At 41.3% G+C, this 25,459-nt stretch overlaps 3 protein-coding genes across 4 annotated transcripts; 1 reads left to right on the top strand and 2 right to left on the bottom strand.

Annotated features, from left to right (window-relative positions):
* The first annotated feature begins 218 nt into the window (after positions 1–218).
* On the top strand, positions 219–15,103 carry reep1 (receptor accessory protein 1). Of its 2 annotated transcripts, XM_054795985.1 has the most exons (8): positions 219–627; positions 2,269–2,341; positions 3,359–3,435; positions 4,438–4,558; positions 4,898–5,011; positions 6,522–6,693; positions 10,375–10,577; positions 13,236–15,103. In XM_054795985.1, the coding sequence occupies exons 1-8, from the start codon at positions 428–430 to the stop codon at positions 13,305–13,307; spliced, it is 1,032 nt and encodes a 343-aa protein (XP_054651960.1). In that variant the 5' UTR covers positions 219–427; the 3' UTR covers positions 13,308–15,103. The 2 variants fall into 2 exon arrangements, with proteins under 2 accessions (XP_054651960.1, XP_054651959.1); XM_054795984.1 differs by lacking the exon at positions 10,375–10,577 and having other exon boundaries at positions 243–627.
* A 40-nt stretch (positions 15,104–15,143) lies between these two features.
* On the bottom strand, positions 15,144–17,006 carry mrpl35 (mitochondrial ribosomal protein L35). The gene is made up of 4 exons (XM_054795988.1): positions 16,875–17,006; positions 16,510–16,669; positions 15,517–15,661; positions 15,144–15,423 (listed from the first exon to the last, which is right to left on the bottom strand). The coding sequence occupies exons 1-4, from the start codon at positions 16,903–16,905 to the stop codon at positions 15,235–15,237; spliced, it is 525 nt and encodes a 174-aa protein (XP_054651963.1). The 5' UTR covers positions 16,906–17,006; the 3' UTR covers positions 15,144–15,234.
* A 151-nt stretch (positions 17,007–17,157) lies between these two features.
* On the bottom strand, positions 17,158–25,451 carry si:dkey-21a6.5 (multiple epidermal growth factor-like domains protein 9). The gene is made up of 9 exons (XM_054795983.1): positions 25,244–25,451; positions 23,101–23,274; positions 22,889–23,027; positions 21,698–21,786; positions 20,416–20,479; positions 20,103–20,191; positions 19,913–20,025; positions 18,586–18,742; positions 17,158–18,466 (listed from the first exon to the last, which is right to left on the bottom strand). The coding sequence occupies exons 1-9, from the start codon at positions 25,290–25,292 to the stop codon at positions 18,309–18,311; spliced, it is 1,032 nt and encodes a 343-aa protein (XP_054651958.1). The 5' UTR covers positions 25,293–25,451; the 3' UTR covers positions 17,158–18,308.
* Positions 25,452–25,459: the final 8 nt, after the last annotated feature.

Below are 25,459 nucleotides of genomic sequence, written 5' to 3'. Positions count from 1 at the left end.
CCCATGCTAAAGCCCTTCATCAGAGGTGTCCAAAGTGCGGCCATTTTCAGTCTGCAGCTTGTTTTGTAGTTTTTTTCATTGGCAGTCAGCATATTGTTAAAATTCATATACTATTAGAAAGTACACTAATTTGTCACCTATAGCACAGAGCTAAAATGGGAAAGGTTGATTCATATGGAAAAGGTGGGAACAAAATGACACTCAAAACTATTAATTTAGCAGCCTGTCTATCACTATGACTATGACACTAAGAAATATTAAGTTAACAGTATGTCTGTTACTATTTGTACTCAACCAGCTCAATAAGCTTAGCAAATATTAGACACACATCATAGTATGATGCAGTAGTTGTACACTCGTGCAAAATTAAGTCAACCAAAACCCAGCACGAGCATGCTTTGTAAAAAAGTGAAGAATTTCTGACGTCATGAAGGTGTGTCTTTATGTTGACGTGCGGCGCCACACTATCAACTGTGGACATTTGAGGTACTGCGTGACGTCGGCGTCGTCGTGCGCGTCGAGACGCTGTGGGCTGTCATGGTCAGGAGGAAAGTCCTCCAAGCACAACATCGCGTTCTGTCGCCTCTCCAGCGCTATGGTCTCTTGGATCATCTCCAGACTTGTGGTGTAAGTCATTTAAAAAATCCATTTAACAGTCATTTTAGTAATAATAATGTGGTTCGTTGTGTCGGTGTTATCGCCAAGCAGGCGGAGGGCATATATGTCGGATTTCTTGGTGGTGGTGTGACGAAAATGAGAATACAGTAAATGCATATAGATGGTATGAAACGCTCCATCAGGAGTGCAGGCAGCCTGACACTGTTATGATCATTAATGACAGATGATTAGCATGTGTGACAAGCTAAAATAACACAGGAGGAGCGCTCTCTCTGTGTTGGTGTCCCACATTGGAGGAGAAAAAAACAAAAGGGATGGGTCAGCTTTCTCGGGTTACAGCCATTCATGTGATTATTGAAAGAATAAAATCACAGCAATGCAACCCACCATGCAAAAACAAAATAAGATAACTATTATTGCCCTGTCTTATTTTTAGCCTAGTATGATTCAGCGCCATGACACACCACAGGCCTGCCTGACCAAGCCTAACAAAATAAGGCAATTCATTTTAGATGAGGACTGCCTCCCTTCCCAAAATACACTTTCTGCGTATAAAATGTATCCTATCGAGTGTGGACCCCTCCCCAATAAGTGGGTTAAATTAGTGGTGTCTGGAAAGTGCCTGGCCGGAGTAGTGCAACAGCATGCAGGTCAGTAACTTGATCGGATCGCCCTCGCAGCTGTTGCCCGGCTATGGTGCTCCTTAGCCGGGAGGACGCAGGTGTCTTCACACGAATAGAATCGTGAAGGGGCAAAAAGGGAGGAAACATGCAGGCTACATCTTTGTCTCACTCTACAAGTCCTGCATTCTCATTGGGCCTTAGCCTGTCTGTCATTTAAAATAAGATGGCACCATTGTGATGTAGGAATTGACATAAATTCACACTTTTAAACAGGGGTGTCCAAAGTGCGGCCCGGGTGCCATTACTTTTTAATTGGCCTGCGTTGGAGGAATAAAGACAAACCAAAAAAAAAGAGGAAAAAAAGTGCAAACTAAAGAGAAAAGGCTGAAGTGCTGATACTAACAACTAATGTACAAACAAATGCTTAGTCTTTAAATATATTATTATCGAATACATTTTTTTGAGCATTCTTACAAAATTTCAAAAAATCAAAGTGCCCCTGCGCCTCCGCCCAATCTGTGTTCGTGTATGTAGAAAATGTGTGAGCATTTCAGTCGAAACACCGATAACATCCATACCAAGGGTGGTATCAGTATTTCGTCAATACTCGTGTGAGCAGATCAATATTTTTCAGTTTTCTTTTTATTTTCACAATAAGTGTGTTTTGTTGTTATTGTGTTCTTCCTATTATTACATTGTTGATGATGGTATGTTTATATATTGTTTATTGCTTTGGCTGCAAAAAAAACAAACATTACCATTTGTTGATATTTGTCTATGTTTTATTGTGGTTATAATCATGGTCAACAAATTCAAGGAATATTCACAAAATTATTAAATTATCCTGAAAAACATAAGTTAAAAGCATCTGTATCGGCAATACTGGTGCTGTATTTACTTGGTATTGGATCAGTATCAAAATTTGGAGTATCACCCACACCTAAAGTAGAAGCATTTAGCTTGTAGTGATGTGATTATGTCATTTTACATCCTAATATCAGTGATGTGCTATGTTTTTTTGTTGCAGACTTGTATTTGGTACACTATATCCTGCATACTCATCCTATAAAGCTGTGAAGTCCAAAGATGTGAGAGAATATGTGAGTATGCCAGATTTTTACATGCTTTTGTTCACATGTCTGTTTAACACAGCAATGTCATTCATTCAAGGGTCAGTCTCCTGAAAAGTGTGACTTAGCAAGCAAAATGTCAAGTTTTCTAACCATAACCATAAAGTATCACTTTAATATACATCGCTATATCATACTGTATATATCTGTCACTGTAAATGCTTTAAACTTACCTTAAATTGTCACAAACACGCTCCAAAATGGCAATGTATCTTGCGTATAACATTAATGGAAGGACCCCTTTCTGTGCGAAACTCAACACTGTGTTCTTTAAAACATTGTTAGTTAGCATTGTTAGTAAGCATGATTTAAAAAAACACTTCCCCAAAGTGCATTAATTAGAAAAAATAGATCAGTAACACGTATCCTGGACATTATGCCATCGTTCTGATTTGGAATCTGTGTCACTTTTGTTATTGTCCAAATTTTGATGAAAAATCTGATAAATAACATGCAAATACTAACATTGCGTTAGTTTATTCCACTTGTTTGCAGTATAGTTTTGTTTGGCTATAGCTGTGTGTCATGCCCCTCAAAGTGACGGCACCCTCTCTTTCAGGAAGGTGATCCTTAAACACCCTTTTTTTCATCAATCTGTCTAGGAAGGGAAAAAAATATCTGGAATGCAATTTGCGGCTTCATTATCTCTGTATAAATGGATATTACAGGATGGGGCACAGTGTCGATATCACAATATTGCATCGTTATCAGCAATATGAATGGTATTGATCCACCAGTATCGGGTATTGTTACTGTCACTGTCCAATGTTAAAGTATGTCAAGTCATGCAGTTGATCATGGGTTTCGCAATTGTGAATCTCAGAATATTCTGTTTGTTAAAACCATGTAAAGAGTCACAACTCCCATCAAGAGAACATTATCCGTAGATTGTTTAAAAAAAAATCAGAGTGTGGTTATTGTGTAATCGATCTAACGTGGCATCACTCATCGTCCATCTATAATAATATTTCATATCTGCGTTCATAGGTGAAATGGATGATGTACTGGATTATATTTGCCCTATACACGGCTGTGGAAGTGTTCACGGATATGTTTCTTTGTTGGTAAGTAGTCTTTTGGCATAGAAATAAAATATGTAGTAAAAGCACTCTACCACCACTGCGCTTTGGCCACTTATCTTAGTACTGACTTGTGTCGCCAGCTGTTTAGACAAGAATGGCTGCATGCTGACTTATTTTCAGTGGATCATAAATGTGCACTGACTTACAGCTGTACCGAGACTACTCCAAAGTTTATTCAAGTTTCATTTCTGTAGTATTGTCCCTTGAGAAGGTATACAGTAGATCCAGGTGAGCTACAGCTAAAAATAAGGATTTGAGTGTCTATAAAAGTGTCTATTTTGACACCTCCCTCACTCACGGTACAGCACCACGTGGACTATGTGGGTATCAAAATAAACGCTTATACACTAACTTACATGCAAAACAATCATTCATAACCTGCAAGGCATGCTGTGTAATTTCATGTTGTTGACGTGTGCACACGAGCATGCTATTTTATACCAGATTGGCATAAAATAGTATTGTTTTGTATGTGAGTTTATAAAACTTGATTTCAAAACTTGCATAGTCTGTGTGGTACAGTGACATGTGTTCCACATGTGTTGTGTTATTTTGGCTGCACTATGAGGAAGGTTGGCATTTGAGTTGATAAAGATCCTGTTGGTTTGTGACATGTGAGTAACAGTGTAAATATCGAGCCCATTCACTGCATATGAAGAACACCTTAAGCAAGTTTGACTACTTGATATGCAACTCAATATTTACCAGTGGATTTCTTACCAGTCAATGACCTCATTATGGAGATTCTAAGCATAAAATGGTGGATTTTAGTTTTTATTTTAAAAAAAAGTGTGGGTTTTGGTAATGTTCAGTCACAACTACGTGGGGTTCCACTGTACTGTTGTTAAAATGGTCGCTGCAATAAGAGTGTCTAGTCTACTCACTTCTGTGAGACACTGTCATGCCATCAGAGTTTAGTTGATGGCTTTGATGTGTGTAGATGTGCCCGGTAAGTCTGACTGTGTGTCATTACATCCATCCCAGGCTTCCTTTCTACTATGAACTGAAGATAGCCTTTGTGGTGTGGTTACTGTCCCCCTACACTAAAGGCTCCAGCGTACTCTACAGGAAGTTTGTCCATCCCACGCTTTCCTCTAAAGAAAAGGTGAAAATTCCCACTTCTTTTGTGACGTACTCTTGTGTAGTCCAAGAAAAGGCTTCAGGGAAAGCATCGGCCTTCAATTGAATTTGTGTTGTTTATCCCCACTACCAGCATCCTCAGCTATCCAGTGAACAAAAGTCCACTTGTGCTAATTCACTTGGCCAAATGTGTTCTATGCGTCTTTTTGTTACTGTCTCTGTGCTAAATAAAAAGAGTTAAGAGTGTGATGAGACATGACTTAATCAAGCTATAGCAGAAGCACTTCCACTACCATAGCAGCGCATGAAAGAAGCAGCCACGCAAAGATACACAATGTGTTTTTTGTTTTGTGGCTTGTCACAGGATATTGATGACTACATCTGCCAAGCCAAGGACAAAAGCTATGACACGCTGGTGCATTATGGGAGAAAGGGACTGAATGTTGCCGCCACAGCGGCAGTCATGGCTGCAGCAAAGGTACTGCCGAATCGGGACATTTTTTGGTTTTGTTCTCGTACTTTAGTTTAGGCCAGAGAATCAAGCTTATAGTGTCCTATCGATACCCCAGCATCTAATGTGGATAGTGTTGCTGTCTGTGTTGTCGTGTCATACACTTTAATGCCACTGTGACTTTTCATTATGATGTGGTCGAGTGGTTAGCATGTTGGCCACACAGTCACAGTCTGGAGATGAGATCAGGAAGACTTGGGTTTGATTCTACCTTGGACATTTCTGTGTGGAGTTTGCATGTTCTCCCCGTGTGTGCGTGGGGTTTCTCCAGTTTCCTCCCACATTCCAAAAACATGCATGTTAGGTTAATTGGAGACTCTAAATTGTCCATAGGTATGAATGTGAGTGTGAATAGTTGTTTGTCTATATGTGCCCTGCGATTGGCTGGCAACCGGTCCAGGTTGTACCCCGCCTGTCGCCCGAAGTCAGCTGGGATAGGCTCCAGCATACCCCCGCGACCCTAATGAGGACAAGCGGCAGACAATGGATGGATGGATGGATGACGGCACGTTTTATGATGTGGAATTTGCATGTTCTTGTGTGGGTTTAGGTGTACATTCATTGGGGGCTTTAAATTGTCCTTAGGTGCGAATGTGAGTGTGAAGGCTCGTATACCAGTGGTTCTCAGTTATTTTCTGTCATGCCCCCACTGGAGGACAGAAATGTTTTTGTGCCCCTGCGATTTGAAATGCTATTGAGAAACTGTTATCTATTTATCTGTACAGAATGAACTGGAAACTGAAGCCAGCGAAATGCAACAAAATGAAGAGCAGTGAAGGATACAAGCATATTCAAGAGTCAAATTGCATGCTGAGTACCACAAAGTCATACATGTTGGCAGGTCTGCAGTAATATTGAAAGTCCTCCCTGCCTCTGACCCCCTCCCCCCCCCCTCTCCCCAAGGGGGGCCGGCGTCACTATTTGAGAACCACTGCTGTATATACTGTATATGTGTCCTATGATTAAAAGTGTAAAAAGAACTGCTGTCAATAGTAAACACAACAATAATGAAACACTTACTTCTGATGTTGAATGACGGGCGCAGTGATTAACGCTTAGCCTTCCAAACGCCTAAACACAACATTTGCTCTTTTATTGTTATTGGTGAGAATAACGTCCATATTGAACTGAGCAGCGAGGACACAGATATAAGGTATTTTTGCAGTTCTACGGTCATCACATTTTTTTTCTTCCACACACAAAAAGCCAAACAGAAAGCAAAACCCTTGTGGATCTCTCATATAACGTCATGCACGATGGTGGGTTTTTTGCCATTTAGCAGGAGTATTGCTGAAAATGTTGCATTCAACTTTAAATGTTCTACTGTTTTTCACTGGCAACTGAAATAAGAGAAAAGCCTATGAAAGGATGCACACATAAATGGAAGCTCCAGTAGTGATGTTAGGTAATGTAAGTAACTTGTACACACATAATTATATGTGGTTTGTGTGTGTTTACCTGCTGTTTCCTGCCGCAGGGCCAAGGAGTTCTGTCAGACAGGTTGAGGAGTTTCAGCATGCAAGATCTGTCTTCCTACCAGTCGGACCAGGCCGACCCCAGCTCTGCGTCTTCGCAACCTCCAGCCTCAACAGCAGCCCAGCACCGGACCCGCACCATGATGCGTAGCAAGTCTGAAAGCTACAACAAAGGTGAGTCGAGACTCCAATGACTTCACTGAACGGTTTCAAGACACTTTAGAAGAATCTTTGTAGCGCGATACACTGCAGGAAATAATTATTTGATATCCTGCTGATATTGGAAGTTGCTGGGATTGGGTTGGGGATGGTTGTTCCAGCACGACAAAGACCACAAACATAATGCCAAGGCAACAAAGGAGTGGCTCAAGAAGAGAAACATTCAGATCGTGAAGTAGCCTAGCCATTTTTCAGACGGTATGTGAACTATCTGGTCCAACCCTGCGCATGCCCGGGTCTTAAACCATGGCCACGCCCAATGAGAGTCCAGAGGGATAGCCAACGCGACTCTTAAGGCGTCAGGGAGTTTTACCAACGAACTTTTGCACGGCTGCATCAGCTGGCAATTGTTACACTTAATCCCGTAGAAAATCTGTCGAGAGAGATGAAACTTTGAGCTGCCAAACAACAGCCTCAAAACTATTCAGGATTTTGGAGAGAATCTGTAAAGAGGACTGTAACGTGTGGTGACCAACCGCTGTACAAGAAACATCTCAGCTCCTCATGGTTTGTGTCATGCATTGGTTTGCATTGCACCTCCCCAATCTAATACAAAGTCAAACCTTTATTTCATGTTTTTTTCTGTATTGTTGTAATAAACCTACCATAAAAATTTGGCACTGTTCATGTCTTCGTAAGGGGGTCAGCTTACAAAATTAGCTGGGGATGAAATTGTTTCCTCTACTATATGAGAAAGCAATGTTCAAGTTCATGTATTGCTCAGACTAAGTTAAGGCCACAGATGTTGTTCAGCTCTGTCTGCCTTCCTGAGTTCCGCCCTCCACCCTGATTATGTCACCCCCCCCCCCAACCTCCAGGCCCATTTTCCTGTTTTGTTGGGCTAAGTATCCTATGATATTGCTCACATGTAGCTCGGGGGATTTGTTCCTTATTCAATATTATGTGAGATGCGAGACTTTGTTGTTTTGCTTCTCTGTTCTATTTTTTCATCTGCTATTCATGTGTGCTAAAATAAGACACGATCTTTAAATGTAAGTACAGCCAACATTTAACAGTGACTACTGATATTTTGGGCATGCTGTTGATAACCATCAAGTCATCCAAAGGTTAAAGTAAGAGTATTTAGCTTGGTGCTGACATTAAAAGCAGAGAGCCACAATATACTGCGTAAATTCAGTGGACACAATACAGTGTTTCCCACGGGACTGTAATCTATCTGTGGCTTTGGATTGCGGGGTGGGAGTGATGTCATCGGCTAATTTGCATAATTAATTATGACTCTAAACTCCGACCAGACTGGAGATTATCAATACCTGGGCCACTGTTTGGGTGTGGACGGATAAAACCGAGCTTTTTGGTTTGTGTCATAATTGATGTGCGGCATTATCCCATATTTTTAAAGCTTATTTAACAACAGAACATGACGTTATTGATTTACGGGTGTTAGTTTAATTTTGTACAGCAGTATAACATACACGGCACGACAGAGTACATCTGTGTGAATGAAGCGTGTACAGGCAGGATGGTACGGGTGGAGAAAAGTGTCAGGTGTGATGTGTGATAGAAGGGTTTCAGCTAAAATGAATGGAAAGGTATACAAAACTGTGGTGAGACCAGCGATGTTGTTTGGTCTAGAGACAGTGTCAATGAGGAAAAGACAGGAGACAGAGCTGGAGGTAGCAGAGATGAAGATGCTGAGGTTCTCTCTGGGAGTGACCAGGAAGGACAGGATCAGGAATGAGTACATCAGAGGGACAGCACATGTTAGAGGTTTTGGAGATAAAGTCAGAGAGGCCAGACTGGAATGGTTTGGACATGTCCAGAGGAGAGATAGGGAATATATAGGTAGAAGAATGCTGAGTTTTGAAACTGCCGGGCAGGAGGCCTAGAGGAAGACCAAAGAGGAGATTTATGAATGTAGTGAAAGAGGACATGAAGGTAGTTGGTGTGAGAGAAGAGGATGCAGAAGACAGTGTTAGATGGAGGCAATTGATTCGCTGTGGTGACCCCTGAAGGGAAAAGCCAAAAGGAAGAGAAGAGAAGTGTAACATACACGGGCAATTAAAAAAAAAACATGTTTCCTGGGCTTTATGTCAGTGTACGCTGGTTTTAAAGATAATGTACACGTCGTTGTACATCTTAGTATCACACTATATTGATGAACAGATCATGTGAACAGATAATGGCCACCACAAATAAATGAATGAATTGGAAGCACTGCATTAGGTACAAATACTAATGAGATCCAACACAAAAGCGGTATTAAAAACACATCATGCTTACAATGGTATTGACTTAGCAATATGTTTATTATTATCTGTATGCGTGTGTGTGTTTTATATTTTTCAACTTTTTGTAACAGTACTTGAGATCTCAAAATGGGTCCAAAATTGGACAAAAATGATACAGAAATGATTAAAATGTCTTCCTTCAGTTTGGATGAAGTTGACTTTTTTTTTGTCTTAGCTTATACTGTATGTCAAAACACAATTTATACACATATACAATAGAGCGCTTAACAAATTAAACCACCTGGTATGAATTGTTTACAAATCTTTCAAAGGCTTGTTTAAAACCAAAAATGCCTGGAATGGGGAATTTCAGACTGAATTCGTCTTTTTTATAAGCAAATTTGAGTCAGCTCACTGGGCTTCGCTGAGAAGTCAGAAGTTAAGTGAACATAAGTCACTTCAAATTATTTTTTCAGTTCAGGAATGTACAGTATGATAATTTAATAGAATTTAGCTTTTCCGTTTTTACATCGTTTATCTTTTTCTTTTCTATTTTTTTTAACAACTTTAGCATTAAAAGTATCAGTGAAAGAGCTTTTACATACTGCCGTAATAACCGTCACAACTGTAACACAAACCAGTGATTCCCAACCACTGTGCTCTGCCACATTAGTATGAACCATGGGAAATAATCCAATTGCACTAAATTGGTCTCAAAATTCAGATTTATTTACTAAAAATAGTGTATCTTTGTGCCCTGCGATTGGCTGGCGACCAGTCCAGGGTGTACCCCGCCTGTCGCCCGAAGTCAGCTGGGATAGGCTCCAGCATACCCCCGCAACCCCTAAAGAGGAGAAGCGGTATAGAAAATGGATGGATGGATGTTCACCAATCTAGTGTCAGACTGAACGATTAAATGTGCTTCCACTAGATGGCAGAAGGTACGTCATCAACCTGTGTGAATACATTTTTATTTGGTGGTGAACCTGAGAGTTTTCTCATGTAAAATATGTGCCTTGGCTCAATAAAGGTTGGGAAACTCTGGCATAAACCATTGAAGACTGTTCTAATACAGTTAGGAGCATGCCCTGTTGGGTACATGGCAGCCGTCTATGACCATGCATTTCTATGCGTAATTGCGGAAGTGTACTTAATTCAGTGGCCCATGTGAGTAGTTGTTTAGTTTCTTTTAAAGCTACATTTTGGGGAGTGCTTGCATCCTTATACTTGTAGTTTATGAACATGGGGACATCCGTAGTCGCTAGACTTGATGAAGATCACAAAAAGAGCAAGCACATAAGAGACTGAATAAACTGCAGTTATTGAGATGATGCCTATTCTTGTGTTTAATACTGTCGTTGCTTCTTAGAGCAATGACTTTTAGAGTCACCCATGGTCACTCACCACCAGCAAACCCCCACCACCCCTCCACCCCGCCCTACAGGACAGGATTTTGACATGACTGAGTATGAGGTGTTGGGATTATACCAGGGGAAGCCAGAGGAGTCCCCGACACCCGATCCCTCCCCACCATCCACACCTTCTCCCACTCCTCCGGCCTTGAAGCAGCCAGAGGAGGGAATGAGTGGGGTGCAGGGGGCTCCAGACTCACCTCAGCTCAGGTTGATGAAAAGAAAAGCTCCTGAGGTAACCTGACAGCCTGCCTGCTCACCATTAGTGCTCAGCTGCTGCCTGCCTCTAACACGGCCCTCCAGAGTGCTCATTTATGTTGGTTTATTGTTTGGAAGTGAAATGAATCCTCACGCTTTAGTGCACCTGCAGCTGTTAACACTTTTTACAGTGATGTACAGTGAAGTGGAAGGCTGCAAATGACATGTGAGTGCAATCGAAAATGTGGCATGCCAAATAGAAGGAATGCACTGTTGCTGTGACTTTCAGTATATGCTACCATAATAGTACTACATTAATTAGTTCTAATCTTAGTTCTACTGAATCAATACCATTTCAAATGTAAACATTAGTTTCCTTAATGTGCCATATTATACTATTTTTCAAGTCTCAGAGGTCACACAGTATTGTATTGGAAGTGTGTTGTCTCTTACCTTGATGCTGAAATTTAGACATTTCTGGGGATTCTGTTCATTATTTTTATGGACAGAATTTCTAGGCGCAGCCAAGGGGTTGAGGGGGTTCCGGTTTGGTGGCTGCAGGATTGGGTCTCTGCTTTCTGCAGATGATGTGGCCCTGCTGGCGTCATCGAGCCATGACCTTCAACTCTCACTGGATCGGTTCACAGCCGAATGTGAATCGGCTGCGATGAGAATCCATGGTTCTCGCTGGGAAAAGGGTGGAGTGCCATCTCTGGGTCGGGGATGAGATCCTGCCCCAAGTGGAGGAGGGGTCTGAGCCTCAATTTACCGGTCGATCTACGTTCCTACTCTCAGCTATGGTCATGAACCAAAAGGACAAATAGGTTTTCTCCGTAGGGTGGCTGGGCTCTCCCTTAGAGGTAAGGTGAGAAGCACTGTCATCTAGGAGAAACTTTGAGTAGAACCGCTGCTCCCCCGCATTGAGAGGAGTCAGATGAGGTGGCTGGGACATCTGGTCAGGATGCCTCCCGGACGCCTCCCCGGGTAGGTGTTCAGGGCACGTCCGACCGGTAGGAGGCCTCGGGGAAGACCCAGGACACATTGGAGAGACTATGTCTCTCAACTGGCCTGAGAACGCTTCTGGATCCGCCGGGAGGAGCTGGACGAAGTAGCCGGGGAGGGGGAAGTCTGGGCTTCCCTGCTTAGTCTGCTGCCCCCGCAACCTGATCTTGGATAAGCAGAAGTGTTACTGCTTCTTTACAGCTACGGGGAGCACGCCGCATTGTGTGGCTGTAGCTTTAATGCTAATCATCTGGGTTTGTCCACAAGCGCTGTTGTACACATTATCCACTTTTTACACAGCAATCCCTCGTTTAGCGTGATTAATTGGTTTCAGACCCGACCGTGATGAGTGAATTTCCGCGAAGTCGGATTCCTTATTTATAAATGGGATATTTTCATTGTTAGCATAGAAAAACCTGCTTACGACATACAGTTTGTAATATTAGAGCCCTCTTGACATGAAACAACACCCCTATAGTCACCTTTACACTTACCCAGTATAGTAGACATAATAAAACAGCCATTTAAGACATAAATAAGACTCATGCTTGTGTGTGTTGCTATAAATGTGTACCCCGAGGGGAGTGTGTGGTGGGCAGACAGGAAGTGATGTCCGGAGTTCAGAGTTGAGTTTTAGCTTGGGGTGGGACACTGGCAACCTTAGCTTATGTTTTTATTAGGGATTTTTATTTGTGATTATTGTGCCCGTTGAGAGATAATTCAAACGTGCCATAAACGTCCGTTGTTCCGGTGATCAAGTCTGGTGATCGTGTGCGTCGCCGAACGAGTAACCAGTGTCTTCTGAATACCTTATATTTTTATTTTAGTTAATTTTTTATGCTTGAAAATGTTTAATTAGGCAAAAAATATGTAAAACTTGCTTCAATATTCATACTAAGCCTGGGTACAAAATGCCTATGACTGAAATAAAAGTACGCACGCATGAATCACACTTGAACACAAGGAAATGAAGGTACAAATTTCAATAAAATTCCTGTAATGTGGGTTTGGGAACACTAGGGCAACCCAGGATCCAAAATAGATAATTGGAAAGCAAAGTTGGTGAACGTCCAAAACACAAAAACTCATGCAAGGAGCAAGGAAAGTACACATAGCAACTATATGAGACCAACGACGAGCAGACTTACCAGAAAACGGGACACAGACTGATTACAGTAGATAATGAGGTACATCTGGAAAGAGAACTGATCGGTGGGGAGACAAGGATCAGGACACAGGACACAAAAACGGATACATTTAAAATTGTAACTTCAGCGGGCCTATAAATGCAGATGTCCCCTTGGCCACACTCTGGACACCCCTGGCTTACACGGTTCTCCTGCTTTGTATGGAGACGTACGATGTACATTCTAACTTGTTGGAAAATTACGGGTGAAGAACTCACCAAATGATAAAAAAAGTAGTTCTGAAAAAGTAGGACTCAAAGCAAGTGAGTCCATAAGAACTGCTGAATGTTTCTTTCAAGACAGTGATCAAGTGCCCTCAAGTGTATAGTAAGTCTGATCATGATGAAGCATGCTCCTTCTGTAGATTCAGATCTGGCAAGAATGAGCTTGGAGCTGCAAGTTAAAAAAAAAAACAACCCGACTCTGACTTGGAGGGATTTACATGATGTGCATGTGGCTTCTCTCATCGCTAAAGTTTGCTTCTCTCTTTCACTGTGTCCCTCTAGCCTCCTCTTAGAGTCTTACGGCCTCTCACGAGATCCAGGAGCGCTGTGGCTTCAAACGCTGAAGCCATGTGAACGTGTCGGCCACGCGGATAGGCGCCTCCAACTGCAAGACGTAAAGAAAAGAAAAGAACACTGACTCGCCAAACCTCATGTGACTGCAGCAACACTGCTTTGGAATTACAAGTAGTATTACCAAAGTGACCTATGATGACATGTCTATATAATATAGCAAGGAGGACGACTGCGTGAACGCTTTAGGGCTTTCATGTGTACAGTGTGTTTTATGTTTATTTTCCTCTTTTAATTTCTGCCAGGTATGGGCAGGCACCTTGCATGCGTGTCTGGCCTTGTTGTTAATGTGTCACTGGGCGCCAAGGATCAAATGCATGGCGACTGTTCTCCTGAGCGTTAAAAGATTCCTAAGAAAACATGTTTTCGTGAGGAGTCAAGCAGCAGTGGTGGAATTATTTACCTCTTGTAAAGCCTTAATGAAAGAAACATCACATGTAAAACGATGAAGTATTTAAAATGGATCCCTGCAGATATAGCATTCATAGATATCAAAACACTTTTTTTATTTGTAAAAAAAAAAAAAATCAGAATCAGCTTAATATTTACACTCACATCACACATGCTTATCTCACAGTGCAACCAAAAATAACAAAACAGTGTAACCTTATGACACGGGCTCTGTGGGCATCGAAATAAATGTACACACTTATCGCTAAAACAATACTTTTATACTAATTTATAACCTGCAAGTCATGCTGGGAAGCCCACACACATGCTTCCGCAACAGGAAGTAACCCAGCTATGCCTAGTGGGTTATAAATGAGTTTAACATTGCATTGTTTTGTGTGTATATTAGTGTGTAAGGGTGAATTTTGATACCCGCATAGTCAGTGTAGTGCAGTTACAGTACGTTATGTGTTTCACATATTATTGGTTGCACCAGGAGTGAGGTAGGCATTGGGTTGACAAGCTCCTGTGGTATTGTGTAGAGTGGCAAAATCATTTTTATGGGCATCTCAATTATTTGCAAATGGTGGTGGATCTACTGTATATTTCTCATCTAATCCTTTATGCACTGCGTGGTTAATACAGCTTAACGCCCACAAAGTCAGAAATTGACCAAAACAGTGGGGGGGGGAAAAACCCCATCATAAGAATCATTTTGTTTTTATGTGGTGGGTATCAATTATTAGTCACTTGCACAAGCACAATCATTTTCACAATCTCCCGCTCTGTTTTGTTGTCCATTATTTGCTCATGAATTGCAAATCAAAATTTTTAGTAGTGGAGTGTTCTGTTGTTTCTATTTCACATCAACGGAGTCTTTTAGGGATATTTTACAGTTCCGCACCATGCCCGAACATGATGATCTACTGGGCATTTGTAATCACTGCTTCATTCGTGCTGAAACTATCAGTAGCTTCTAAGGCGCAATCGCCCTGTTGACACAACATTCACTGGGGTGGGTGTGGTAGATACACGTCACATCAACTATACTTTTAATGGATGTGATTGAAAGGTCAATGGGAAAGTCATGTTTCAGCGTTAGTATCAGTTGTAGAAGTGATTTCCTTCTATCCAATGCAAATGTGCTGTGATGAAAAGTAATCGCTGCATGATATTTGTTATTTAGATGGAATTCTTAAGTGAATTCATGTGAAGCTTGTGCCCTGTGCAAACATATTGAGTGACTTATTTGCTTCCACTTCACAGAGCGATCTTAAGAGTTTCTGTTCTGGCAGGCCAGAATAACCAATTTCAAATTTTATGTGAGCTATACAAGTAGCAGCAGTGATGTGATGACACGATGGTTGGTTAAAAGTCACTTTACGGCCATTAAACGTGAAGAAAACGTACTGTGTGTGTGTGTGTGTGTGTGTGTGTGTGTGGTGCAGCAAAGCAACACAGGGTATACCATAGTGTGTGATTTTTCACATTTATAGAACATGATGGTAACATTTATAGAACAAGAAAAAGAGTACATGACTTAAAGTTTGAGGTTAACCCTGTCGTGGTACTTCTGGTATGGATCAGCCACAAACCAGTTCCTCCTCTTCCAAAACTGTGTTGTCATTTTATCTAGAAGTTTACACTGCGTTCTATTACAAAAGACGTGCTCCCTCAGTCGCTTTCGTCTGGCGGGGCTCTTCTTCCACAGTTTCTTCTTGTATCCAGCCTTGATGCAGAGGGAACGACAGATGTTTAACAAGTCAATGTACAATAACTACAGGTGTGTTATACTGTGTGTTATAGTCGTAGACGCTCCTACCTTACGTCTAACCCACAGGCCACAATGCAACCTCATGAACCTTTCTGTCACAGACTTGACAGACTTCCTCTTCCCTTTCTTTACACTGTAGTATGTCAAATGTCTGATCGGCTGCTGCCTCAAGGGTGGACTAAGAGCAAAAACTCTGCAAAACAGTTATAAAATACACAGGCACTTATTACACTTTATTCAAATAACAGTGTAATTTTAGTATATTTTACAGTGGCTGACAAATGTCCACACTCTCCAAAAACAGAAATTACCCAAAACTACAAGCGGCATAAAACATGCGCAACGGGAAAATGCTGCAGTAACAAACGCTGCAAGATCAAAAACAAAAAATGCAAAAGAAAAAAGCTGCAAATGCCCAAAACACACACAAACACCCCAAAAATGAACTGCATGATAGAAATGCTACAATTTAACTGACCAAAACTGAAGTTTGCCAGGCCACTTGCTCAAAATACTGTAACGTATTACAACCAAGTTTTTACAAAGAAATAAAGAATTACGTACATTTTCATTCCGCTATCTTTACTTAGGGAATCCCACTCATGTCTTTAAAGACAGACATCCCTCAGGTCTTGCTCCCCTGATAGGCTGGTATGTTTTGGTCCGTGAACTTGCAGCATTTCTCTCATGCAGCTGTTCTGGGGGTTTGTGTGTGTAATATGCTGTATATGTTTTATAGTATTTGGTATGTTTTTGGTTTTGGACCATTTTTGTTTGGAGCATTTGGATGTTACTGTGCGTTAGACCCTGTTGGCCTCCATAATAATTGCCCTGAACCCCGTTTTTTATTCAAAGCAAATGGTATATGGTGGATTGTCTCAAGTAACATTCACTTTAAGAAATCTCAGGTATTGATACTAGGTCATTTTAACTATTCACTCTAAATCAACGTATCACCCAAATAGTAACAAATGTCAATTTTAAGCACAAGATGAACCATTTAGTGACTATGTTAGAGCAGCAGCTGTATAGAGTCTGTACCGTTGGAGGAGGCCGCGCGGGGGTAGTTGACAGGTTGTTGCCTGCACAGGAGCGTGGATGGTCGAAGAGATGCAGAGAGGCTGAGACCTTATGAAGTTGGACAGTTGAGCCGTCTGCGGTGTCCGGGCGCACAGCGCCACAGACAGCGGCCTCAGCAGTCCTGTCAAGCACAAGGACAACATGTCAACACAGGAAAGATAGCCAGCTAGCTAGCCGCAATTTGCTAGCTAGCTCAAGAGTGAGGTTCGCGATCAAGCCTTGTTTTCACGTGGTTAATGGGACTTAGTAATCATAAAATTTGGAAAGGATAACAATTGTAACATTGCATACAAATACATACAAACAACAAATGTGACATTGCATACCCGACACCCTCCTCGCGAGGACGGCCGCCATGTTTTCTACTGGTGTTTGACGTCACTACGGAATGTTGGAGGGACAAAAACATCACATTACGGCTGCCTCCTTGTCGTTCTACGACAAATTGCTGCCATTTAGCGGTTATAATGGTATTACAGTATTTGGATCCAGTATGGCGCATACAGTGCATTGTGGCACAGTGGCAGGTATAGTGCACATTATATTCACACACAGTGGAGAGTTATTTCTCACATTCACTGCTTCTATATTCACATCTAATTTGCAAATAATGAACAGCTTTTAAACCTTCTTGTGTCCACTGAAAAGAAGTCAGCATGGCAAATGTGCTCAAAGAAGTGCAGCTAACGGGAGGAATGAATGTCACAGCTGTAATGTTTTCAAAGCGCCGTGCTGTAGCTCATTTTATCACCTCCACTTGGGTTTTTGTACCGCCAAAAATTGCAGTGAAGTACAGTACACCTCACATTTCAGCAATCATTTTATTATATCAAGGACAATACTATTGAAATAAAACTAGGATATACTTTAAAATAGTCATTAGTCAGTGTACAGCTTACATAGCAGTATAGATGTACTATTTGTCTGAAATAAGCGAATACGCAGCCATGGTTGTCTAAATAACCAACAACACAAGTGAGTACACACAGTGAACATGTCCAAATTGTGTCCATATTTAGTGTAAGCATCATTCCCTCCTTCAGAATGCCACTGTACATCAATGAACTGCAGCTCCCCAGTACCAGCAGCACTCATGCAGCCCCGGACCATGACACCACCACGTTTCACTGTAGGCAAGACAGTTATTTTGGGCCTTGACTGTAGTGTAGTGTAGTCTTTTCGCTGTTAAAATCCTTAGCGTATTTTTTTTCAGTTAGTTGTAAGACAACTATACCATACTCAAATAAAAGTCAATACCGGAAGTTTAGTTTTAAAGATGGAAGGGATGTGAAAGTGGTAAACCTTGATGGTTGTAACCATTAATTTATTATGTAGGCTGCATAATTTGCACAATGGACTTAAAGGTTGGGTTCTAACTATAATTTATTTTTTAAAACATACACAATCTTAAAAAAGCAGGTGAAAAAAACTTAGAACAATGAAATGCATTGAAACAAGCCGCAGTGTTCATGAAGGAATTAGCTAGAGGATGCACCCAAGAGTCTACAGCCCTAATACGAGTGCAAAGTAATCAATTTTTCCAGTAAAAAGTGCTTTTCATACGAGCAAAAGGCTCCCACCAAGTCCTGGCATGCATCTTCTTGTCTTGCTAATCCAATAAGCTTGCTTAGAAAAGGATAGTGTTTGACAACTGGCAATGTACAATAATTCACACGAGGGCCAACTTGTTACCAACAACAAGTTGAAGGATTGAAGGCATCAATAAATGTCAGTCTTCACTTGGTGTTCGTTCCATCCCTTCACCAGCCAGCATACACAGGTTCTGCATCACCGGGAATCCCATAGTAGCGACCTTGAGGCCTCTCTTTGCGTAGCAATGGAGCTCGGGACACCGTCAGCTCGCCATCTGTGTCTCTCATTTTGCGTAGGACCATTAGAATAATGAAGAGCAGAGCGACTGAAAGCAAAAAAAGAAGATGCAATTAAGATCCACTGCAGGAATGACAACATGACACACACATGATTCCTATTTAATTTGACAAAACCATGTGCAGCTGACTTTCCTCCTCCACCTACCTCCTCCTCCAATAACTAACAAAGCAATGGTAACTGGGGCTAATTCACAAGTGTCCCCCGCTTTACGAAAGAAAGTCTCCATGCAGTAGCCTGGAGCTGAGCTGCCCTGAGGACAGAAGGCATCACCGGGGCAACGAATGGGGTTCACGTCTGGACTCTGGAAAGGATAACAAACCGTGTTAGCAAACTTAGCAACTATATTCTGAATGGTAAAAACCTTATGTTCTGAGACCCAATACAAAGATAATTATGCTCTGTGTTGGCTGACACTGTCGGAGAATATTAAAATAACATTTTTTGTAGTTTCTATTGATGTAGAAGTGTACTGCATCAAACAGAGAGAGTTCCAATATCAGAATAAATCCCAGGTGCAGTCCTATTGTTATCATCACACTTGTGGCATTAATCCTTTAAATGCTTTGTCCTTGAAAGTTTGCTTTAGACCAGGGGTCTCAAACTTGCGGCCCACCGAATCGTATCTCGCGGCCCACGACTGGACATCAAAGAGTAGTGTAACTGCAGCCCGCAACATCCGGGCAAGCTCAGTGTTACTTACATACTTACAGGGGCAAGTAAACACCAACACTGAACTGACAGTGGTGTTATCACATGGATGTATTGTGAATTGTATCGTATCGTGAGGTACCCTGAGATTCCCAGCCCTACTCCCAATACTTGATGCGGCCCAGCCTCACCCAGACTCTACCTCCACTGGGCCCCAGTGAAATTGAGTTTGAGACCCCTGCTTTAGAGGGACGTTTTATCCAAAAACACCTAAAAATTCTACTAGTTTTACGGTGTTTGACTTTATATTAATTCCATTTTATGTTATGATTTTTTATATGAGTTACAGAAACATGTCATAGATTTGTTACATATTATAAGAATTTGCATTTCTGAGACATTTTTTAAAATAAAGCCAAATAAAAATGTATTGAATTATTATAAATTCCATTAAGAATAATAATTTAATTACACATATTTTAGATATTTTTATTAGTTACGATTTTTTTTTCTGGAACCCAAAATTATATCCATCCATCCTTTTTCTATACTGCTTGTTGTCATTAGGAGTACAGGTCAGCTGGAGCCTATCCCAGCTGACTTTGGGCAAGAGGCAAGTGCATCCTGGACTGGTCACCAGTCAGTCACGTGGCAGAGGAATTGTATATGTTAGGTGGGATTCATTGTGGTCGTCTCCCTCCATGTAATGCTGGCTGTGTTTCCGACATCTTCCTACATGCAAGATTCTTGCTCTTGTATTGGATCTCATGGCATCGTGCAAGGTCTTAATGTGGTGGTTAGTGGTTCAGTGTGAAGTACTGACTGGACAATAGTGATTTTCTGGGCAGACATCACAGTTCTCTTGGCCCCAGTGAATCTGGAAGGATCCGCTGCTGCAGATCTGACACATGGTCTGATGGGGAGCCTTGTGCATACCTGTCAAAATAACATCACATCACCAGGATATTATGGGCTGACAGGATCAATGACAGCCATGTTGTTTTTAAACATACCGGGCCGACACGGTGTGCAAACTCTAGCTGCAGACTGTAGTGCCTCTGACCCTCCAGGACAGATCTGACACTGGGAGCAACCAGAGGAGCTGTCAGAGACGGAGAAACATGTTTACAAGGTTAATAAAATACACTGTCCTGTGAAGAGAACCCAAGACACGTTAGGATGTGTTCCCTGAGAAGCCATTTCAGGCATATGGAAAGCATGTGACACTCTTAACGGTGATTTTCCAAGCACTGAGGTTGATCCCTTCACGCCGATGATCAATTCCTTAGATTTTAGAAGACAGAGACGTCAAGATAAGCGACCTACTTGCAAAAACTGCCTTGTGCACATGGTGAGCATGAAGTGGAACTGTGTAGTGATGAGAAGAAACCTGAAAGCAGCACAATCACAGTTAGCAGGGTTACGCAAAAACATCTTAACCATGAAACTCCACACAACCCTGAACAACATAGGCAGTATAGAAAATGGGTTGGGAGGGGTGGGGGTTAGAATCCAGCCCATGAAATTACATCAGACCGGTCTGCAAGTTCAGTTCAACAAACCACAATTTTTTGTTATGTAGAGCAGTGGTCCCCAACCATTTTTGACCCACGAGGGGGGAGGGGGTCGTATTATTATAGCGATCTAATTTAACGTATCTTATTTATTATTTATTATGTATTGTGTAAAACTAAGACATGAATAACATCAAATTAAAAGCACAAAATGAATGCCGACCCACCATCCACCAGTTCAAGCCTGGAGGTTTTTCCAGAGAGATGATTACATCGCTGTTTGACGTGTGGTAAAAGGCAGTGTGCTAGCATGAATTCACGTGAGACAAATGTGCACATTAGCACTCAATAAGTCATCAAAACTTACCTTTATGCATTCCCACATAGTATCAGCATTTGACACCAAATATGAGGTGAAAGAAAAATGGTAAAAATACAGTAGTAGTCTATCTGTGCGGCATGAGATAAAGTTAGCTCACGCACAATGGACATGCGTCAAGTGAGACGGATGTAACAGAGAGAATCCGGCCACTTTTCAAAATAAAACATAATTAAGACTACAAATTATGTAGGAAAAAAAAAAAACGAAATTATTTTTTCTTTCTGCGCGGCCCAGTACCAAATGACCCGCGGCCTGGTATGTGGGTTGGGGACCACTGATGTAGAGGATCTTTGACCAGAGTTTATGCAGCACATCCTTAAAAACAGCAGATAAGGTTCTCCGATTAGCGTTTTACAGTAGGTCCTTAAAGACAGCACAGACCTCCTATTATATAGAGGATCTTTGACTAGTGTAAACATATTGCTTCTGCCTTCATTTATGGCTTTATATATGGACTATTTTAGCCATTTGGTGAGGGAAAATATGTAAAGAGAAGTCCGGTCCCTCCAGTCCTTAGCTTTCTGAAAATGTGGCCCCCTGAACAACTTAGGTAGATGAATAGCCCTGGTCAAGGAGGAGGCCTGTGTCCTATTGAGTCCCAGTCGATAAATGAGTCCCTTCATATTATCAGAGATCTGATAGAATTTTATGTCTGAAAATACGCTGTGATACAGTAATTTACACAAACCTTATGGCTCAGCAAATGCATTACCTGGGGAGCAACTTGCACATCTGTCTGCACCAGTGTTGTTGTTGAAGGATCCAGGAGGGCAAGGCAGACACAACGGGCTTCCGGTGAAACTGCAGAGTAACGTGTTAAATCACATAGGAAGAACAGCAATACATCAGAACAGGGGTATTCAACCCAAATTCTATTTCAATCCTTTTCACTTCACCATGTGTATTTTTCTGTTGTGTCCAGCTTTTTTTGTCTCGCTGTCCTCTCTTTTCGCATCGCTTATATTTCCGTATGACTCGTCTGTCCGTCCCCTCTCCCCACCCATCACTCATTTTCTCCTTTAGCCGTATCTCACTCGTTTTTCTGTGTCACTCGCTTCACCTTTCTCCTCTTTCTTCTGTATTTAGAGTCGCAAGGTTTAGCGCCAATGCGCAGATTTGATTGGTCGCATCGTATGGAATGCTTGACTCGCACGCAATTGGTCAGTGGATTTTCGGATCTGATCAACCAGTGCCACAAAATCTAAAAATGCTTTAAAAGCTAAAAGAAAAAACAAAAACCTTAAAGTACTTGAATAATGTCTTTACTATATGTCCAGGTCCGGAGAGGACGGCGTCTGGGTCCGGACTCGGCGAGTTAGTGACCCCTGCATTAGAACATACGACTCATATATATATATATATATATATATATATATATATATATATATATATATATACATTTATAACTGTGTTCATTGGCCTCCACTAGCTACTGTTACTGCGTCATGTATTCTTTCAAATTCCAATTTATTATTCCAACTCCAAGGTAAATAAAGAACAAAAATCATGCGTAATTCAACACAAAATATTTCTTTGACTTTAAGTTAACTATGAAGCCAACTCAGAAAAGTAGATCAACACATTTGTTTTTCCCGGTGACATGTTTGCAGGGTTGCAAGGCAGAATTAATAGGGCTTAATAATAGCTACCCCTGTGGCAAATGAAAGAATGGTCACATCCACTTGGCTGCTTCAATGGCAAACAATGGACTATTATGAGAACCAGCAAGGCCAACATTATTACTGTAGAAACATAAGATGTTGTGATATAAACTGATCAAGTAATACATAGGACTGCGTTAAAATTAGCTTGACGTGTTGATTATAAAATACATAATGGAAATAAAGAAAAACAGTGCTGGATTTTGTGTGGCACAGTAATGCAAATTCGTGAGAGATCCTACTTTGTGTAGAAGCCCTGCCGGCAGGGAAGGCACTGCTGCTGCCCAGACAGTGGTTGATAGAAGCCGATGGTGCATGGTAGGCAGGCTCCAGGAAATAGACAGAGCCCATGCTCGGCGCAGCATGCACACAGCAGTGTACCTTGGAATAAATTAGAAAATGTCAACATCTACTCTTTGGTTGTAATATACGTGGAGATAAAGTACACACTCACCATTGTCGTACTGTGATCCAGGGGCACAAGGCTCACAGTTAGAAGTGTTGAATGCAGAGCAGGTGGAGGTGGTGGTGCTGACAAGAGCAGGGGTCGGTGTCACAACAGTGCCATTCTCCAACAGAGTGGTGGTGAGGGCTGCAGGAGTGGGTGTGGTCTGACTTAGCACCATGCCTGCAACACAAATATGATGTGACTGTGTTGGAATTGGACTCAGTGCTGCTACGTAACCATTCTTTTGCTCTAACATGGACAGGGAAGTAAATGATTCATTTGACCAGAAGGTGACTTCTTGGAAAGATAACATTACGTAGTATTAAAGACGTGGTTTTACAGTACAACAGAGGCAGCCTAAGCCAATATTATTACCCCTGCTGAGCATGATGCCAAGCGCTATTGCTTGGTTCAGCGTTTGTTGGTTTGTTTGTTGTCAGTATGTAGCAAAAACCTTGCTGAGCTTGATGGCACGTGCTGAGGAAGATTCCATTCAATTGGTGCATTTGGTGCAAATCCGGATGAAAATGTCTCCATTTGAGTTACAATGAACTACTCCACTTGCCTCAGATTCCAAAAGTTCCTAAAGCCGCTTACTTCAGCAACTTACAGACGTACTGTACCTGAATTTGAAAAATGGTTCAGTCCTGTCATTAACATTATCTTCAGTGAACCACCAAGTATGTTGCTAACATACAAAGTGACAAACAGACACAAAGATGGGGTTCAACAACGTTTTTCTCCTATGTTTGTTAGAGGGATTTATTTTCTTTATTTTCTTTTTGTTTGAAACGGAATAAAACCGTTTCTCTAGCCCGGGGAATAATAAATGGTACAGTCCTACTGTCCTGCATTATCCTCCATGAACCAGGAAGTAGGTTGCTAACACATGGAGGAACAAACGAACACAAATATAACATTCAACAATGTTTTTCACTTTTGTTAAATGGATTTACTTTCTCTTTTTGCTTTTTGACTTCAAGTGAAACCTTCCCCTTGCACCAGAAAGAAAAAAAAATGCACAGTCCTGTTGTCTTATCTTTTGGTGAGACCACATTGTAGCTTGCTAACACATGGCGAAACAAATCAACAAACTGTTAATCAACACAAATTGTTCAACCATATTTTTCACTTTTCAGTCAGAATTTCAGTCTTTTGTTGTCTTATACTTTCTCAACCACCATGTACCTTGATAACACATGGAGGGACAAATGAACACAAATATGGTTCATTTTCTCTTTTTGCTGTTAGAAAATAAATGAAACTGTGCCCCTTGCCATAGAATATGAATAGAGTAAGTCCTGTTGCCTTACATTATCCTCCATGCACCAGGAAGTACATTACAAACCTACAGTACAGTACACACATCTGCCATGCATTAATTTTTTGCACTTGTTAGTCACGATGAATCAGTTCCATTCGGCCCAAAATCAAAACAGGGAACACGAACAAGGAAGTAGCTGACTAGCACAGGAGGGACACACAAACAAAACAGTATGACCAAATGGGCACTCACTGGCTTAGTTTAGTGTCGGAAATGTTTCAGTCCATGGCGATAGCTGCGTACTTCATTAGAACAATGTTGATATTTTGCAATAAAACTATTTATTCAACATAAACAGCGAGGCCAGCAGGTAAGTAAGTAAATCAGCAAGACAAGAGGCCACATTGTGTGAGTAATCACATTAGCCATGTGCTTGAGAGCTATGAGTGGGAGCCATCTTCCTCAAGAAAAGGATTTATTCAGCCAGAGGAGGGGAGTCATGTGATTCTCTAGCCTTGCCTGCATTTCTCAAAGTCTTGGGATTTATTATTAAACAGCAGACAAAAATGATGACAAGTAAAGTAAAAATCTTGGGGTGCGAATGTCAGCAAAACGGCCCAACATGAGTATTGCAGAAAAACAATACATTTCTAATAAAAAATTATTTCACACTTTAATATGCACAGAAAATCGATGGAAAAATTCTCCAGGATTTTGAAACTGATCTGAATTATTATGCAACAATTTCAGTAATATGAAAAATATGCAAGTGTGCAAAAGTGAGGTTTTTTTTGTTTGTTTTTTTTACTGATTACCAGCAATTTAACATGTCTCAGTCATGGAACCAAACATAAGTGTATTTTATCTGAAAAATAATTAACTCACCTACGAAGCAAAAGGCAGAGATGAAGGGCAGAGGAGCCCGACGGTCCATCCTCCTCTAATGGTCCACTACTCTTCTCCTGACAAAGTTCATCTACAGCATCTCTACCTTGACAAATCACTCACAGCTTTGTTTTTTGTTTGTTTTTTTCAAAAAAGACGACGTCAGTGAAGCTTGCTTGAGGTGGGACCAGTCCACTCCTCAGCGTCAGATGACAA

Source organism: Dunckerocampus dactyliophorus, chromosome 13 (assembly GCF_027744805.1).
Source record: "Dunckerocampus dactyliophorus isolate RoL2022-P2 chromosome 13, RoL_Ddac_1.1, whole genome shotgun sequence".
Classification (NCBI taxonomy): Eukaryota; Metazoa; Chordata; class Actinopteri; order Syngnathiformes; family Syngnathidae; genus Dunckerocampus; species Dunckerocampus dactyliophorus.
This window is presented reverse-complemented; position numbering and strand designations above follow the sequence as displayed.

Coding starts and splice junctions, on each gene's coding strand:
- mrpl35 (XM_054795988.1), bottom strand. CDS start 16,905: ATGGCGGCCGTCCTCGCGAGGAGGGTGTCGG. Junction 15,662..16,509: donor CCGCGCGGCCTCCTCCAACG/GTACAGACTCTA, acceptor ACTGTTTTGCAG/AGTTTTTGCTCTTAGTCCAC. Junction 15,424..15,516: donor GCCTGTGGGTTAGACGTAAG/GTAGGAGCGTCT, acceptor CTCTGCATCAAG/GCTGGATACAAGAAGAAACT.
- si:dkey-21a6.5 (XM_054795983.1), bottom strand. CDS start 25,292: ATGGACCGTCGGGCTCCTCTGCCCTTCATCTCTGCCTTTTGCTTCGTA. Junction 23,028..23,100: donor TGGATCACAGTACGACAATG/GTGAGTGTGTAC, acceptor ATTTATTCCAAG/GTACACTGCTGTGTGCATGC. Junction 20,480..21,697: donor ATGTGCAAGTTGCTCCCCAG/GTAATGCATTTG, acceptor TGCTGCTTTCAG/GTTTCTTCTCATCACTACAC.
- reep1 (XM_054795985.1), top strand. CDS start 428: ATGAAGGTGTGTCTTTATGTTGACGTGCGGCGCCACACTATCAACTGT. Junction 2,342..3,358: donor CCAAAGATGTGAGAGAATAT/GTGAGTATGCCA, acceptor CTGCGTTCATAG/GTGAAATGGATGATGTACTG. Junction 3,436..4,437: donor ACGGATATGTTTCTTTGTTG/GTAAGTAGTCTT, acceptor CATCCATCCCAG/GCTTCCTTTCTACTATGAAC.